This window comes from Chionomys nivalis, chromosome 1 (assembly GCF_950005125.1).
Source record: "Chionomys nivalis chromosome 1, mChiNiv1.1, whole genome shotgun sequence".
Lineage (NCBI taxonomy): Eukaryota > Metazoa > Chordata > Mammalia > Rodentia > Cricetidae > Chionomys > Chionomys nivalis.
Genome location: NC_080086.1, coordinates 63,740,294 through 63,756,778, shown reverse-complemented (window position 1 = coordinate 63,756,778; position 16,485 = coordinate 63,740,294). Strand labels below are relative to the sequence as shown.

The 16,485-nt window shown below is 42.1% G+C and overlaps 1 protein-coding gene across 2 annotated transcripts in view; it reads left to right on the top strand.

Moving 5' to 3' along the window:
• The window catches only part of Gfpt1 (glutamine--fructose-6-phosphate transaminase 1), a 60,237-nt gene extending 46,720 nt beyond the window's left edge, over window positions 1-13,517 (top strand). For both annotated transcript variants that reach the window (XM_057770632.1, XM_057770641.1), the window contains 5 exons: window positions 4,109-4,223; window positions 6,752-6,879; window positions 7,887-8,054; window positions 8,714-8,875; window positions 9,538-13,517. In XM_057770632.1, the coding sequence (XP_057626615.1) occupies window positions 4,109-4,223; window positions 6,752-6,879; window positions 7,887-8,054; window positions 8,714-8,875; window positions 9,538-9,582 (618 nt within the window). In that variant the 3' untranslated portion in view covers window positions 9,583-13,517. The remainder of the gene's footprint in view (window positions 1-4,108; window positions 4,224-6,751; window positions 6,880-7,886; window positions 8,055-8,713; window positions 8,876-9,537) is intronic.
• Window positions 13,518-16,485: the final 2,968 nt, after the last annotated feature.

The following is a 16,485-nucleotide window of genomic DNA, read 5'->3' as shown; positions in this document are numbered from 1 at the left end:
AGGATTTTTTCTTAGATAACCAAAGGATCCGTTACTAGACATCAGCTCTTACCAAAAGGAGGAGGTCTGTAATCTTTCAGGAGGACCACCCTGGGGACCAAGCCTTTAGCACATGTACTGGTACCCTAGTAGTAGCCCCAATAGAGATGCTCCATGTACCCTTCACCCCGTTCCCTAGTGCTTACATCTTGAATAAGAAAGCAAGTATCTTTTAAAGTATGTAATGTCTTTTTAAAGTGTCAGCTTTAGTGAGTATTGACAAGATGGCTTAGCAGGTAAAGGTGTCCACCACCAACATCAGCCAAGCCTGACATTTGAGTTTGATCCCTAGAACCTGTGTAAGGGAAGGAGAGAACTGACTCTCTGTAAGTTGTTTTCTGACCTCCACACGTGTACTGTGGTATGTACCCCTTTCCCCTCTAAATAAATAAATCTTTTAATAAATAAAAATATCTTTATTAAAATCTTTTAGTAAGTATGGCAGCTTATTTATTTATTATTTAATTATTTATTAATGTAATACAGCTTCATTCTTCCTGGATTCCAAAGTAATTTTGTTTTCAACTGTCTTAGATATTCTTGGCTTGGTGTTCTATAAGATAGGTTCTGGGTTATTTCATTACAGCCGTTTCTGAATGGGAAGTGAGTTTGTATGTTTTAAGTAGTCACAGAAGTTGGCTGTTGCTCCCCATCACTGCTCAGTGATGAGCCTATGTACAATTTTCCAACTCTGCCTGAGAAGATGGTTGGTTTAGAAGACTGTTACTGACTTTCACATAATATCAGACCAATGATAATTTGGTGTTTCTTTCGGAATTGATGGTGCCAGTGTGCAGAATTTGTAGTTCTTGTTATTGCAGGTGTTTAAAATTTTACCACACTGCTGACTTAGGGTTTTTTTTTTTTTTTTTTTTTTTTGTTTTAATGTGCCTAAGTAATTTTGTTTTGGACTTAATAAAAAGAAAATCAAGTTGGAAAGTTCAGCCAACATTTTCTGGGTAAATTTTTTTTCAGACCTTAGTAGATGGTAAATGTGAGGTGTAACTTATTTTTATCATATTGAGTTTCTTGGTATGCACAGATGAAATCAAAACTATGGTGGCTGGGACACACACTCATTGGTAGCGTGACATTAGTGGTGGACTGGAGCGGCTAGACTGAGTGCTTGTTGCTAGATCAAGTTGGATTTGGAGCAGCTTCATATCTTAGGGGACCAAGATCCTGTTAGTGATTTTCTGTTCATTGAAAGACACATCCATAGTGACAAGGGGAAGCTGACACTTAGAATTCAGAACATAGGCTCCATTCATACTTCAGCGTGTATGTGGTTCCAATCTGCTGGGGGGATGAAATGGGGACAGGTGGCTGTGGCGGCCAAAGGTGTCCAGCAGAAGTGGCAGGGTCTCACATAATAGTTTGGCTGAGGTGTCTCCTCAGCATGACAGGAGCATAATCACTTAGGAAGTGACTCAGGGAAGAATGCTAGAAACTGGGTATAAAACAGCAATACACTTCCTGAATAAAGACCTATGCACAGCACGATATACCTAACAATTTAGCGATGAAAATTAAGTAAAAGTCTCAAAGGCCTAAAACACAAAAGCTTTCTTTGAAATAATATTGAGTGCTCCAGGCATATGGCACATGCCTTTAATCAGCATGGAGGTGGAGGCAGGTGGATCTCTGAATTTAAGGCTAACCTGGTCCACAGAGAGTTCCAGGATATCCAAGGCCACACAAAGGAACCCTGTCTCAAAAGAAAACAACCACAAAAGTAAGAGAAAAGGAAAAACAGATAAAGAACAATAAATTTGTCAAAAGAGTGAATATTATTAACTAACACACATGAAAAAAATCTTAGTTTCTTTGGACTGAAGCTGTGAATGACAGGCTCTTGTGGTGGTGTGCACCTGTTGTGGATTACTCGAGCCCTTAGGTTTGAGATCAGCTTGGCAACAAAGGGAGAAGACCCCGATGTGGTGAAAGGAAAGAACTGACTCCCATAGATTGTCCTCTGACTTTCACATGCCTGTCAGGACAAGCACATGAGCCACCAGCTCCAAATAAATAAACGTTTGAAAAAGGTTAAGATGGCAGTCATTTGTCTGAAAGATAGTTTTGACTCTTTGACAAAATGTGACAGCAGAGGAGCATCTTACGTTCACATACGGCTGATGGGAAAGCGACTCGCGGTGTCTGTAGTCGTGAAGATTCACGTTGTATTCATAACAGAAGAAATGTCTCTCTGTGCAGTTTCCACCAGTGTTACTTGATGTATTCTGGCTGTGTATCAGGATTGTGCTGGGTGCTTTTTGTGTCCGAGCAAATCTCTCTAGACAGTCTTGGGTCTTGAACCCTTAACATATAGGGCATCAAAGGCTATAGGGAAGAAAACGGCTCAAGGTTCTTACACAACACTAAACAAAGGAAAGTGCTAAGACGTCAGGTGTAAAAGAGTGTTAGAAAATTCTGTCACTTAATGCTTCTTCTTTTTTTTTTTTTTTTTTTGTTTTTTTTTTGTTGTTGTTGTTGTTTTTCGAGACAGGGTTTCTCTGTAGCTTTGGAGCCTGTCCCGGAACTAGTGCTTGTAGACCAGGTTGGCCTCGAACTCAAAAAGATCCGCCTTGCCGGGCGGTGGTGGCACACGCCTTTAATCCCAGCACTTGGGAGGCAGAGGCAGGTGGATCTCTGTGAGTTCGAGACCAGCCTGGTCTACAAGAGCTAGTTCCAGGACAGGCTCCAAAACCACAGAGAAACCCTGTCTCGAAAAACCAAAAAAAAAAAAAAGATCCGCCTGCCTCTGCCTCCTGAGTGCTGGGATTAAAGGTGTGCGCCACCACCGCCCAGCCTATGCTTATTTTTTTAATTGAATGTTTTTTGAGATAGGAGTTCATGTATCTCAGGCTGGCCTCAAGCTTGTTCTGTCGCTAAAGAGGGTCTTGGTTTTTTTATTCCTTGGGTTCTGCCTTCCAAGTTTTGGGATTATGGGTGTGTGCCACCATGTGTGCTTAATAACTTTCTTTTATTGAAAAAATATTTTTTTCATACATAATAAATAAAGAAAAACTAGGGCCAGCAAGGTAGCTAAGTGAATGAAGTTGCTTGCTACCAAGCCTGACAACTTCAGTTTTACCCTGTGGACCCCATAGAAAGAGAGAACTGACTTCTAGAGGTTGTCCTCTGACCTATGCACACACACACTCACAAGTAAATGTAAGTTATAAATACCAATATGTTATCATAGGTTTGCAGATGCTTAATTTTTACTTACTTACATATATTTAGATTTTCCTTTAACTTTTAGTTGCTTTTTGTTTGTTAAAAAAGTAAGAATGAGGACTTGTGTGGGGATACCTCTGTCTGGACAGTTAAGTTTCCAGCACCCAGAAAGCAGCTGTGCCTGGTAGTTTGCGTTTATCATGGGGAAACAGAGACAGGTGGATTGCTAGGGCTTGATTACCAGTGCAGTATAATCAGTGAGCCCTAGGTCCCAGTGAGAGATTCTCTCAGTGAAAAATGCACAGGGGGCAGCTCCTGAGGAATCCCTATGGTTGGCCTTAGGCCTCCACATGCACACACGTAGGTAAATCTCACCCCAGGGTGCCCTCTTTCTGTAACTCAAGCGCAAAATGAGAATGAGCTAATTGTGGTAGCTCACACCTGTACTTTGTGCACTTGGGAGACTGAGGCAGGAGAATTATTTTGAATCTAACCCAGGGTATGGAGTATGACCCTATCTTTAAAAGAAAAAGGAAAAAAAAGTGAAAACGAGGAAATGCCAGTAGGCAAAGATTAAGGAGCAGGGGTGGGGCATTTTATAGCTATCCACAGATCTCTTAGTGCCAGGAGCTCTGTCCTTTCTCCTCACTGTGGTTAGGCACATTCAGATTATCTGTACCTTCCTTCAATCTCTTTTTCCCTTCTTGAGGGGTGTGAGGAGGTTCATAAGCACTAGTATTTTATGTGGGTCTGAGATACCTAAGTGCTTTGTGATTAAAAATAGAGGTAGATGCTAAGCCAGGCCAGCAGCAACAGTGTTGCTTTTAAAAGATGAACAGTGTATACTATGAAGAATTGGAATTAATTTTTGTTTTCTTTGGTGTTTTAGGCTTACACCAGCCAGTTTGTGTCCCTTGTGATGTTTGCCCTCATGATGTGTGATGACAGGATCTCCATGCAAGAGAGGCGTAAAGAGATCATGCTTGGATTGAAGCGGCTGCCAGGTATGAAGACACTCATATTTTAGAGGTGTTTTAAAATATAATTTTTCTTAGCATCGAAAATAATAGGTTTCTTTCTTTTTTGGTGTTTGTTTTTGAGGCAGGGTCTCACATAGCTGAGATTGGCCTCAAACAGTAACTATTTAGCTGACGATGACCTTGAGCTTCTAATCCTCCTGCTTCTTCTCCGAGTGATGAAATGACAGGTGTGGTGTCCTGCTTGGTTCATGTGATGCTGGGGATGAGCCCAGGGCTTGGTACATGTTAGGCAGGCATCTCTACCACCAGAACCACATCCCCAGCCCTGGATTGCTTTATAGACTATAAATATTAATCTATTGAAGCACAGTTGGCAAAGATTCGATCTTAGAGACTGTTTCTTCGCCTTGTTAATCATTCCCTTTGCTGTGCAGAAGCTTCTTAGTTAGCAGTAATTGCACTCTGGTTAAACTTGGTTGGCTGCCGTACTGCACTGCGCAAAACTGCGGAAACTTGAATTGCACGAAGTCCTACTTGTCAATTCTTGTGAACATTTCCTGTCTTGGTGGGAGGCCCTTTGTGGAAGTCCTTGTCTTTGCCTGTGCCAGTGTCTTGAAGTATTTTCACAATATGTTTTTCTCCAGGAATTTTAAGGTTTGGTTTTTCTTCAGGGTGAAAAATAATGAATCTAACTTTTTTTATATGTCAGTATCCATTTTTGTATATTGAAGACATAATTTTTCTTCAGAGGTGACTTTTCTCAACATTTTTGTCAGAAATGGTGGCTGCTACCTGTGGTCTGTCCCTGGGTCCTCTCTTCTGTTGGTCTTCATATTGAGTTTATGTTAGTCGCTCTCACTCTGTAGTATAGTCTTCATCTACTCAGTGTCCTAGGACTAAGCAGAGGACAGTTGGGTGTTGGGAAGCCTCCTGCATTACCCTTTCTGCTTAGGATGGCTCTGAATAGTTGGAATCTTTGGTACTTTTTATGTTCTGCTTGAGCAGTAGTTCTCAACCCTCCTAATACTGTGACCCCGTAATACAGTTCCTCGTGTTGTGGTGACCCCAACCCTAAGATTATTTTTGTTTCTATTTCTTAACTGTAATTTTTCTGCTGTTATGAATCACAAAACAAATATCTATGTTTTCCGCCATGAAAGGGTCCTTTGACCCCCAGGTTGAGAACCACTGTTGTAGAGCTTCAGCGTTCCTTCCCTCACAGCAGTGACCAGCAGAGAGCTGGCTCAGACCTGTCTGCTCAAGAGTTATTTCTAGGTACCTAGAGCAGTGCTACCTTCCCACATACTTCACTGCCTGGACTGAGCCTCCTGCTGCCTGGACTTTTTTGGCATGTCAGAGTCTGTCCCTTCCTTTCCTCTCCAGCTGTCTCCCACTGGTGTGTGCAGGTTGAGCTTTAGCTTCTGACTTGAGACTGTTCTCTAGTCTTAGGCCTAGAGTAGTGCAGTTTTTAAATTTAATTATTTTATTATGTGTATAGGTATTTTGCCTGCAATGTATATCTGTGCACCACATGCATGCAGGTTCCTGTAGAGGCCAGAAGAGAACATCGGATCCCCTGGAACTGGAGTTATAGATAGTTGTGAGCTGCTGTGTGGGTGCTTGGATTTGAACCTGGGTCCTCTGGAAGAGCAGTCGGTGTTCTTAGCCAATAAGCGATTTATCTAGCTCTGATTAGCTTAGTTTTAAGAAGTAGGTTTCTTTCTAAGCTCATGTCTGACCACAGAGTCATAAAATGACAGAAGGAACCCCATTGCTGGAGGATGCACTGTCTGCAGACCAGTTCCTGACTTGAGACTTTGAGGGCTGTAGTTTGTCCTGTGGGTGGGACTTCTCATCTCTTTTTCAGGGTGTGTGCCTTACCTTTTGGATGAAACTTCTGTTTCCCTTCTCCCAGTAAGGGAGCCATAGGTCTAGAGCTATGCTCCATTTGGTTACTTTTTGCCTGGTGGCTTTTCTGATCTTTTTTTGAGACCAGGTCTCTTGTATCCCAGGTGGAGTTTAACTTAGTATGTAGGGGAGAATGACCTTGAACTCTTGATTCTCCTGCTTCTACCTCCTGAGTGCTTGGATTACAGGTATTATCCACTATGCCCAGTTGTATGCAGTTATGGGGCTTGACCCTGTGCTGCTGTTCATTGTAGGCAAGCACACTCTGACTCTACCAGTCGAACTACATCTCTGACCCTTTGAGTCTTTTTTTTTTTTTTTTTAATTCTAACTTTTCTCCCTGACTATCACAGGAGGCAGCTTTTGGCCCACCATCCTATCTGGAAGTCTAAACTAAGGCTCTTTATTTTATTTTCTATATGTTTGATGTGGAAGGGACTGAACAATGGATGAAGTTCTCATCTTACTCCTGGTGCTGTGGTTAGAAGGTCTTTCTGTTTTTGCCTCCATGTTAAGAGGATTTCATGCTGATACCACAGAAGAGAGGAAGTACTGGTCTTCGCTGTTTGCTTCCAGTATAGCATTGTTACTTTATCTATGTATTGCTCCTTTTTCATAGGCTGGGCTAATCTTTGTCTTAACAGACTTGATTAAGGAAGTGCTGAGCATGGATGATGAAATTCAGAAGCTGGCCACAGAACTGTACCACCAGAAGTCAGTCCTGATCATGGGACGAGGCTATCATTATGCTACGTGTCTTGAAGGAGCCCTGGTGCGTTTTCTCACTTAAGTTGATTTTACTCCTAAAGACTTAGGGACAGGGCACATTCACTTTTTTTGGTTTTTCGGGCCAAGGTTTCTCTGTGTAACAGTCCTAGCTGTCCTGGAACTCGTTTTGTAGACCAGGCTGGTCTTAAACTCACAGAGATCCACCTGCCTCTGCCTTCCAAGTGCTGGGATTAAAGGTGTGTGCCACCCTTACCCGGTGGGAACATGTACTTTTATTTATTCTGCAGTACTAGGGATTTAACCCACAGAGAGCCAGGCATTCAAAATATCACTGTGCCTTGTCATTCATTTAGTTGTGTGTGTGTGCGCGCGTGCGTGCGCACTCGTGTGTGTGCGTGTGTGTGTGTGTGTGTGTGTGTGTGAGCACATGCATGGGTGGGAGGTGGTATGCTTCAGTGCATGTGTGGGAATCGGGACAGCTCAAGCTGGAGTCAGTTTTCTTCCAACCATTTGAGTCCTGGACATCAGACTCAGGTTGTCAGGCTTGGTGGCAAGCATCCTTATCTTGCTGACTTCCCCACATACTTGTAAAACAAATGAATTGAAATGGGCAAAATGTTTAAAATGCCTCTGTTTCTATATTGTGGTTTGTTTGCCTTAAGAAGATGTCATAAAACTTAATTCAAAAGTGAAAGCCAAGAAAAGTGTTTACATGGGAACTAGGGGTTAGCATTTTAAGTTGGGTATACATGCAATTGAAATATGAACTACTGACTTAAGGTTCACTAGATAAGAAGTTGAAGTGAATTATAAGGCACAGCATGACTGATGTTGATAGTCCGAATCCTTAAGAATACTCTTGTAGAACTTCAACACTGTGGTTCTTGGTGTTTTGGAAGTGATGATCTGTTGTTAGCTCTAGGGACAGATCAGTAGTAGTCTTTAATACTTCCTAGTAGACCTAACTATCTCAGATGCTTTGTGTAATATTTCCTTAAAAGTAGAATTTTGAAAAATGAACTAAAGACTTACCTGGTTCTTTAATTCTAGAAAATCAAGGAGATTACTTACATGCACTCTGAAGGCATCCTTGCTGGTGAGCTAAAGCATGGCCCTCTGGCCTTGGTGGACAAGTTGATGCCTGTCATCATGATCATCATGCGAGACCACACTTATGCCAAGTGTCAGAATGCGCTACAGCAAGTGGTTGCACGGCAGGTAGGTCAAGCACGGTGATAGTAGCCTGGAGCTCTGTGAGCGGGGTTACCAAAGCACAGATGGATTTATGCTAACTGTGCCAGACCAAGCCTGGGAGGCGACTGCAAACCATGCATGCTTGCCAACTTCCTTGCTGTGCCGTTTATGTATAGGGAGCCAGAGGCTCAGCTTTTGATGGTTCCTGACCATCCTCTCTCTCATAATCAGCTCTCATAAGATCTAAACCAAAACTAGGCCCTAGTCTCCGGATTCTTTCTTCTGTCAGTTAACACAATGTTTTCTTTTTACTTTAACATGATGAAGTATTTCCTTCAAAAGAAACTCTAATGTGTAGAGTTTACATTAACATCATGAATGCTGTGCCTCACATTCTCCACCATAAGTTGGCTTATGTTTAATTCCAGAGATATTTCTCCCTAAACACAGTGTACTGGAAATGAACTTCAAAGGAAGGCGAACCTGTATTCAAGTACTAAGTGTGGCGTTTCTTTCTTGTGTAAATTTTTGACAAAAATCTACTGAGTTCCACAAAACCTGTTCGTGCCCATCTACATGAGCAGTCAGAGCGTGTCTATGTATCTTGCAGTGTGGAGCACATGCTCACTTGTTGCCTAGCAAGTACTTCTCGTGATTGTGTCTGCATGTGGTTTTCTTCCCAGGGGCGCCCGGTCGTGATCTGTGATAAGGAGGATACCGAGACCATTAAGAACACAAAAAGGACAATCAAGGTGCCCCACTCAGTAGACTGCTTGCAGGGCATTCTCAGTGTGATCCCCTTGCAGCTGCTGGCTTTCCATCTGGCCGTGCTGAGAGGCTACGATGTGAGTGACCACCTCTGTAGAACTCCGGGGTGGCTTTTGAACTCTAGGGTACATCTTGATATAGTTAGTCCCAACTTTTTTGTTTTGTTTTTAGATATTTATTTATTTAGTTTGTGTATATACATGTCACAGTTCATGGGTGGAGGTCAGGGGACAACTGGTAAGAACTGGTTACTTCCACTCTGTGGGTCCTAAGGAGTGAATTCAGGTTTGTCAGCAAGCACCTTTGCTTGTTGTGGTGTCTCACCAGCCCTCCCAACTTTCACAGTAGCTCTTGAAGATCTGCTGCATCTGTGTCTTCGCACAGCCCAGTCCGTACTTTACACAGCTTTCTTCTTACCCATAGGATTTGAAGAAGCCTTGGTGTTTACTCCAGGCCTTAGACTGACTGGGCAGGGGCTGTGATTGGCATTTTGGGGTGGGACAAGTCTGTGTTGTTTGGATCTCTCCCACAGTGAGGGCTGCAGGACTTGTAGCATTCTTGCTATTGTGGGAACCAAAATATCCTGTCGTGTTTCCAGGGTTCCCTGTGAGGTCTGCCTCCATAGAGGGACTGAGGTAGCTCTCCCAGTATATATTAGCACCTTCCTCTATTGTTTTTCAGTTATTTTACAAGATAAATTATATGATTATATTTCTTAATATAATTCTCTTTTTTGCAGGTTGATTTCCCACGGAATCTTGCCAAATCTGTAACTGTAGAATAAAAGGCATCTGAAACTTATGACAGTTAAGCAACATGAGACACCTTTTGTATTTAAATTTTTGATTTAAACTGTTGCCTCCTGAAAGCCTTTTTTAGTAAATTCTTATTTATATATCAGTTATAATTATCCCTCTCAATTAATGATTTTGTGCAATTGCCTCATTTCCAATAATACTTGGGGGCATTTGATTAATAGAATTTAAATTGAACCTGAAGTCAGAGCGATTTTAGCTGTAGTGTTGTATAAAGAGCTGGATAGGCCGGGCGGTGGTGGCGCACGCCTTTAGTCCCAGCACTCAGGAGGAAGAGGCAGGTGGATCTCTGTGAGTTCGAGGCCAGCCTGGTCTACAAGAGCTAGTTCCAGGACAGGAACCCTGTCTCGAAAAATCAAAAAAAAAAAAGAGCTGGATAATGAATTTCTGGGTCCTCCACTTCAATCATGGAGGTTTGTTGAGTTTTTGAGATGATTGTTGTTTTCCCATGCCTTGATTCAGTCAGACTGATAAAAGACCAATGCATTTCATTGGAATACTCAAAGTCAAAAGCCAGTGTGTGCTAGTACCTGCTGAAGGCTTTGTTACATTATTTATAAGTTGAAGATGCTGTGGTTTATTTTGAAGCTTGTCTATATTTTGTTTGTAAATCAAACTGTTCACCTAAAAAAACCTAAGTTCATTAAATTGGTCTAAACATGGCTGTCATTTCTAGGTAGAGAGAGCATGGGGGCAGTGTGCGGTACATTGTGTCCTCCATGCTCGAATAAAACACCATGTGGAGTTGTGTAGCGCTCCGATCTGAACTACTTTAGACCCTAACAGTGTGGCTGGACGTTTGAATATAGAACCTGGGCATCCTACTCCTTGTTTCCTCACCTCCTCAGAGTGGTTTGCATTGCCTTGAAACTGTAGAGCTTAATTAAAAAAAATGTTGTTGAATGATACCCTTTGTCTCCTTTGACATCACAGCAGAGTTGCTGTCAAGCATCTCAGATTGGTATTGGCATGTTCAGTTCTCTCTTCAGCTTTGTCCCAAGTCCCTTCCCTACCTTGCTGCAGAAAGCATCCCCTTGTGGCAGTTTGGAGGTTCTTTTTGATAACTTGTGATATTTGCACCGGTCTTTGATCTTCAGTGTATGTGGTAGATGAGGCTTAGAACTTCACATACTTTCCGCTGTGGAGTGACATGATTTAGGGTTGCTTTCTAGATGTTTTCCTTTGTATTGTCTTGACTCCTGTTTAGGAATGAATGCAGTATGAAGAAGTGATATTGACATGCCTTCATGCTGATAGTGTCAGAAATGGAGGTCAACAATTGGGATAAAGTATTTAAAGTAGAACATTAGTTTGACACCCTATAAATGTGTGGAATAATTTCTTCATAGAATTATTTGGGTCAGATCATGTGGCTGTAGGAAGATGGTTATATTCAGTTAGGTCCATTTCTTTCAAAAGCTTTCACCGTTGTTGTAGAAGTGCAGTAGTGGAGTTGGTAGCTCACTCTTTGTGTTTTAACTTGATGTTAAGCAGTTCATGCTATGCCAGAAGTGTGGACTTCTTGTGAAGGTGGGTTGAAGACAGAGTTTATGTAACTTTGGAAGGTTTCACTTCCATTGATAGAGACTGGAAACCTGATTTTTTTAAAAACGTAAGACAGGGCCACAGTTTCTACCCCATGTAGCTGCTTTAGTTATGTTTATCTGTTCTAATTATTTCCAAGATTTCATGTTTGTCCAGCATGTGTATCATGTCATTTCTTGTGTTTGATATAATAGCATGGCTACTCACTGTTGTGTGTGTTTTGTTGTTGTCTTTTTCATGTGTTGCTCTGGAGTGCTGGGTGATGTTGGTACACTGAGACATTGTGAAATGATCACCACAGTAGTCTTAGGTCATCCATCACCTCAGTTACTAATCCAGAGTCCTCTTGGAGCTGTTTTGAATTATACAGCTCAGTTTTACTAATCACCCTCTATGTAATGGAATATCGGAACTTAATTCTTCTGTCTGGCTCTGACTCTGAACCCATTCACCAGTTTCCCTTCCATACACACTCCAAAGTAGGATTAATCCTAAAAACCAGTCAAAAGCCCAAATGAAGACCAGAGTAGTATTTTCTAAACAAATATTTTTCTCTTCCTATCCCATTTTGCTTTCTACCCTGGTTAATGTAGTGATTTTAAATTCTTTTATTAAGTTAGTTCTTAACACCCTGATATTTTAGTGAGGCAAGCCACTGAGTGAGTAAATGAGTTGGCCCAGTTAAAATTAGTATAATATAGGACATGGAAATCTAATTTTTCAAAACAAAATATCCTGCAAAAGGGAGGCTTTCTATAAAAGTTCTTTCTTGTAGTGTGTTTAAAGTTTAAGTTCACACATACATCCTTTCCTGGGAGCCCTTGCTAGGCAGGGAGGACTGTGGAGGACTCAGTTAATGGTTACTTTGAAGTCAACTTTTATTTAAAAAAAAAATCACCTATGCCATAGGAGTGAAAAGGCTACAGAAAGTGCAGTGCTCACTCATAGTTTGTGGCTGTCTGCAGCTGTGTCTGAACCCCTGCTGTGAGCAGCTGTGTGCTGGGCAGCAGAGCTACACTTTCAGAGCAGTTCTGACGTCCCTAGTGGGTCTGTTTCTTGTGAAGACACAGGTGGAAGAGTGGAGAGATGGAGCTGAACTGAGGTGTTAAATGCTGTGAAAGGGTTTGTTTACTTAAACAGTGCTCTGCGTTCTGGAGCATCTTTGTAAGCAGCTGTCCCGGTCTGTCCACGATCCATGGGTCTATGGTACGATAAAGAGCCGCAGTTAATAATATGCTGAGATAAGCCACTGTGTGTCCCCGCTCCTCAGAGGGACGCTTCAGGTACTGTGCAGGAGGCTGTTCTGTGTCCTGGGTGGTTTCTGAGGTAACACGGTTGTCTCCCTTTGAATCCAGGGCCCTTACCTGAGTAGTTCTGAGGAGGGAGGAAAGGAGCCTGTTCTTGGTCCCTTGTAGTATTCCTCTGAAAGTCGTTTTTGTCACTCTTTAGAGAAGGAAACCAGCTGAACTTTAAAAAACACACTTTCAGGGTTTTTTTTGGGGGGGGGGCAGTCTTTTGTCTTTTTTTTACAATGAGGATATTCTATAGCAATAAAAGAAACTAAGGTTACCTGTTTATTATATACTGTAACTGGTATGATTTTTCTAAAAAAAATCAAAAGCACAATCTCATTGGAAAGTGTTTATTAAAAAAGAATTCACAATTCACATTGAATTTAGGAAGGCCAAAGAAATGGAAGGGAGTGGTAAAGACATTTTGGTTCCTGACATCCACATGTGTAGTGAGTTGTGTCTTCAAGAATACTAGCAGTGTTTTAAACTTGGAGATGGATTTCACATGATTCTGTTTACTCTCAAGTTTGAAAGTTTTAACATATAAGTTGGTCTTTCTGACTGTATTTAAAGATTGTTAAGTATTTCAGTGTCTCCGTAGCTTGATGAATCGAAACACGTCCTCAGACCCAGGATGGTGACAAATAATGAAGCTGGCATTGGCTTTGAATAGTGATGCCCGTGGGTAAGCAACTGGAGCTGTGTTGTGTAACTAGCTTGAGAGTGGTGTGCTGTAAAAGACGCCAGGACAGAAGGCTGATGAGGACGGCGTGGAAATTCTCGCATTATCTTGTTTTCTGTACCAGTTTCCAGAGTGAGTGTAGTAATGGTCTTGTTAACTTTTCAATGTTCTCTGGGTGAATGTGTTTTTCCATGAATAAAGTTTTGATATTTGTTGAAATTACACTTCTGTGGGACTGGGGGTTACAATAATCATTGCTCTGTTTTGATTTTGTTTTCTTTTCAATGAATGTTTAGTTTTCTGAGCCAGATGGTTATTTCATCCTCATGTCCTGTTAAATCAATCCCGTGACTACACCGGAACTGTGAATAAATTACCCAAAACCTTGCTGTGTGTTTGCTCCTTTTTGATAGGGCTTGGGATGGCACCTGGGCCTCACACTCTAGGCCACAATCCATAGTATTTCATTTTGAAGGATTTACCAGTGTTTCAAACACACAGGCATGTAGCATTTTTTAAAAGGTGCTGTCTTAATATAGGCAGTGTTTTCTTTCATTGTTAGTAAACATGTCTCATGTTTTATTTCTGTTGCTTTAAAAAAAGAAATGATCGTACAATTATCCAGACCCACATGTCTCTAGGCCAGCTCCCAGCTGTTTTATCATTAGACAGCACTCTGATATCACACTCTGATGCATAGTACTTCATATTTTGAAAAATAATTCGTGAACAGGTTTTTAGACAACAGTGATAGCTACAGGAGCAGGAAGAGTGAGGGTGAGTGGTGGTCACGCCTGGCCTGCACTGGGCACTGCATAGGTAAGGTGTCCAGTATAGAACCAGAAACAGCAGGTCCATGCTGGCCTGCCCTGGCTCGGCCTCTCACACAGCTCAGCCTCTGCCCTTGTTCTTCCCCTCGTCTTCCTCTGTTCCCTCTGCTTTCTGCAACAGGATCATGACCTCCTCACCTCCCCACCATGGTTTTGATATAAAATATTTCTTTAAATTTGCCTCAGTTGCATGTTGATTTGACTGAACACTTAACAAGAGCCAGGAAGTCCTAAAAATTAAAAATATGCTTTCCCAGGGGTGGCGTTGAGAGCAGAATGGTTCTTCAGCTGCCCTAATGAGGGGGTACAGCAGAGGTCTCTCCATTGACTACCAATACACGCGCTAAAGTGAAGGGCTGTTACCAGACTCTGAACGGCCTCTCCAATGACTGAGCACGTTATTTCCAATACTGAAGGGCGCACTTGTGAACTGGGTGTTAACCCTTTGACTCGGATGCCAAGGCTCACTCTGTCAGAGTGTTGTGTGATGTTTTATTCTTTTGGCTTTTTTTTTTTTTGTGGAGGGGGGACGCCACCCAGCTCCCAAGTAAATCACACATGGAGGCTTATTAGCTGTGAATGCCCAGCCTTGGCTGGTTTCTCGCCAGTTTTTTTTTAATCTTAAATTGTCCCAATAACCTTTTACCTCTGGGCTTTTTTTTGTGTGTGTGTGTTTTGTATTTTTTAATAAAGTTTGTAATCCAATGGACATACAACAAAACTGCGCTGAGAAAAACAGTTTCATAAATTAATAAGTGTTAGGAAGTCAGGGAGAGGTCCAAGTCACAGGAAGAGGGAGTTGGCCAGGTCTTTTTGTACAGGTGCTGTGTGACACTTCCATGTTGCCGGAGTGGGACCCGTGCTCTTACCTCTGGGCTTTTATCTTTCTCACTTCTGTATGTCTTACTTTCCTTCTTACTCTGTGACTGGCTGGGTGGCTGGCCCCTGATGACCTTCTCTCCTTGTTTTCTTGCTCCTCCTCCTCTCACATTTGGCCTTCCATCAATACCCTGCCTGCTCGCCCTGCCTGTCCTTGCTCCTGCCTTGCTATTGGCCCTTCATCTCTTTATTAGGACTATCAGGTGTTTTAGGTAGGTAAAGAACCACAGCTTTACAGAGTTAAGCAAATACAACATAAAGAAAAGTCACACACCTTCAAATAATATTCTCCAAAGGAGAGTGCTTAGATAGAGCCACATTCCTTATTCAGGAGATTGTGAATATGAAGTATGGATGTGTAATTGAAAATATGGTTTAAAAAGCCTTTAAATAATTGGAAAACTTTCTGGATACAAGTATTAGTCCCATTCATTTACCAGTCTACCTCTCTATGTTTTGAGTAGATTTACATCATGCTCATTGGAGTGGAGACAAGTAGGACGTTTGTGTGGATTTCAGTGGTATGCTGAGTGATTTAGACACATCTAATGGCTGCAGAGATGACTCAGTGGTTAAGATCTTGTCCTGGTCTTCCAGAAGACCTGAATGTGGTTCTCAACACTCATGTTGGGCAGCTCACAACCACTTGTGACTCTAGCTTTGTGGGGTCCTCTTACCCTCTTTTGTCCTCCATGCACTGCACTTAGTGCACACACACATATATACGTGTGTGTGCATGTATATTTACATTAGTTTATATAGTTAAAAATAAAAAGAAAAAAGTAGTACTTAAAAAACAAAGTCACAAGTAAGTTACATTATGGAACTTAGAAATACTTGGTTTTGTGTGGATATGTGTCTGGGTGATTGTATGCCATGTGTGCAGGCACCAGCAGAGACCAGAAAAGAGGCGCTTGGATTCCCTAAAACTGGAATTAGTAGTTGTGAGTGGCTGGACGGGAGTACTAATAATTGAACACAGGTCCTCTAGAAGAACAGCAAATGCTCTTAACTGGTGAGCCATCTCTCCAGTCCCCACGATATTTTTAAGGTGGTCTGTATTATATATTATACATAATAGTGGGTCCCATTGTGACATTTTCGTTGTGTATGTTATGTATTTTTTTGATCATAACGCCCCACACACTCCTATCTCTTGCTCTTCTGTTTACCAGCCTCTTAGCTTTTACTTTCATTTCTTTTTTTGTGACTCAGTTTTATTAGGGTCATTTACAGGGGCATGAGCAAGGGTTTGTTCACACAAACATGGGCACCTTAACAGTGGCTACTACACCATTCAAGAAAATGTCTCTCTTGCAGCAACCGTCACTACATACACTCCTTAAGGGAAGGCTGGGGTCCCATGAGTACTTCTCTCTCCATGACAGGATGCTGGCAGGCCCAGTCTTGTGCCAGCAATGGCAAGGGCTGTGAGCTGAACAGTGCAAGAGCGATGGGGTCCAGATGTCTGTGCCAACCACTCCCTCTCCCTCTCCCCTCAGCTTTCAGGTTCTTTGCCCTTCCATGCTGCCTGAGCCTTCAAGGGGGTGCTGTGGATTAGCCGTCATTCTCATGGCTAACCAGGTGTGACTCCGCATTTATTCTGGCCACTGCAAGAAGTTTCTCTGAGTAAAGCTGACAGCA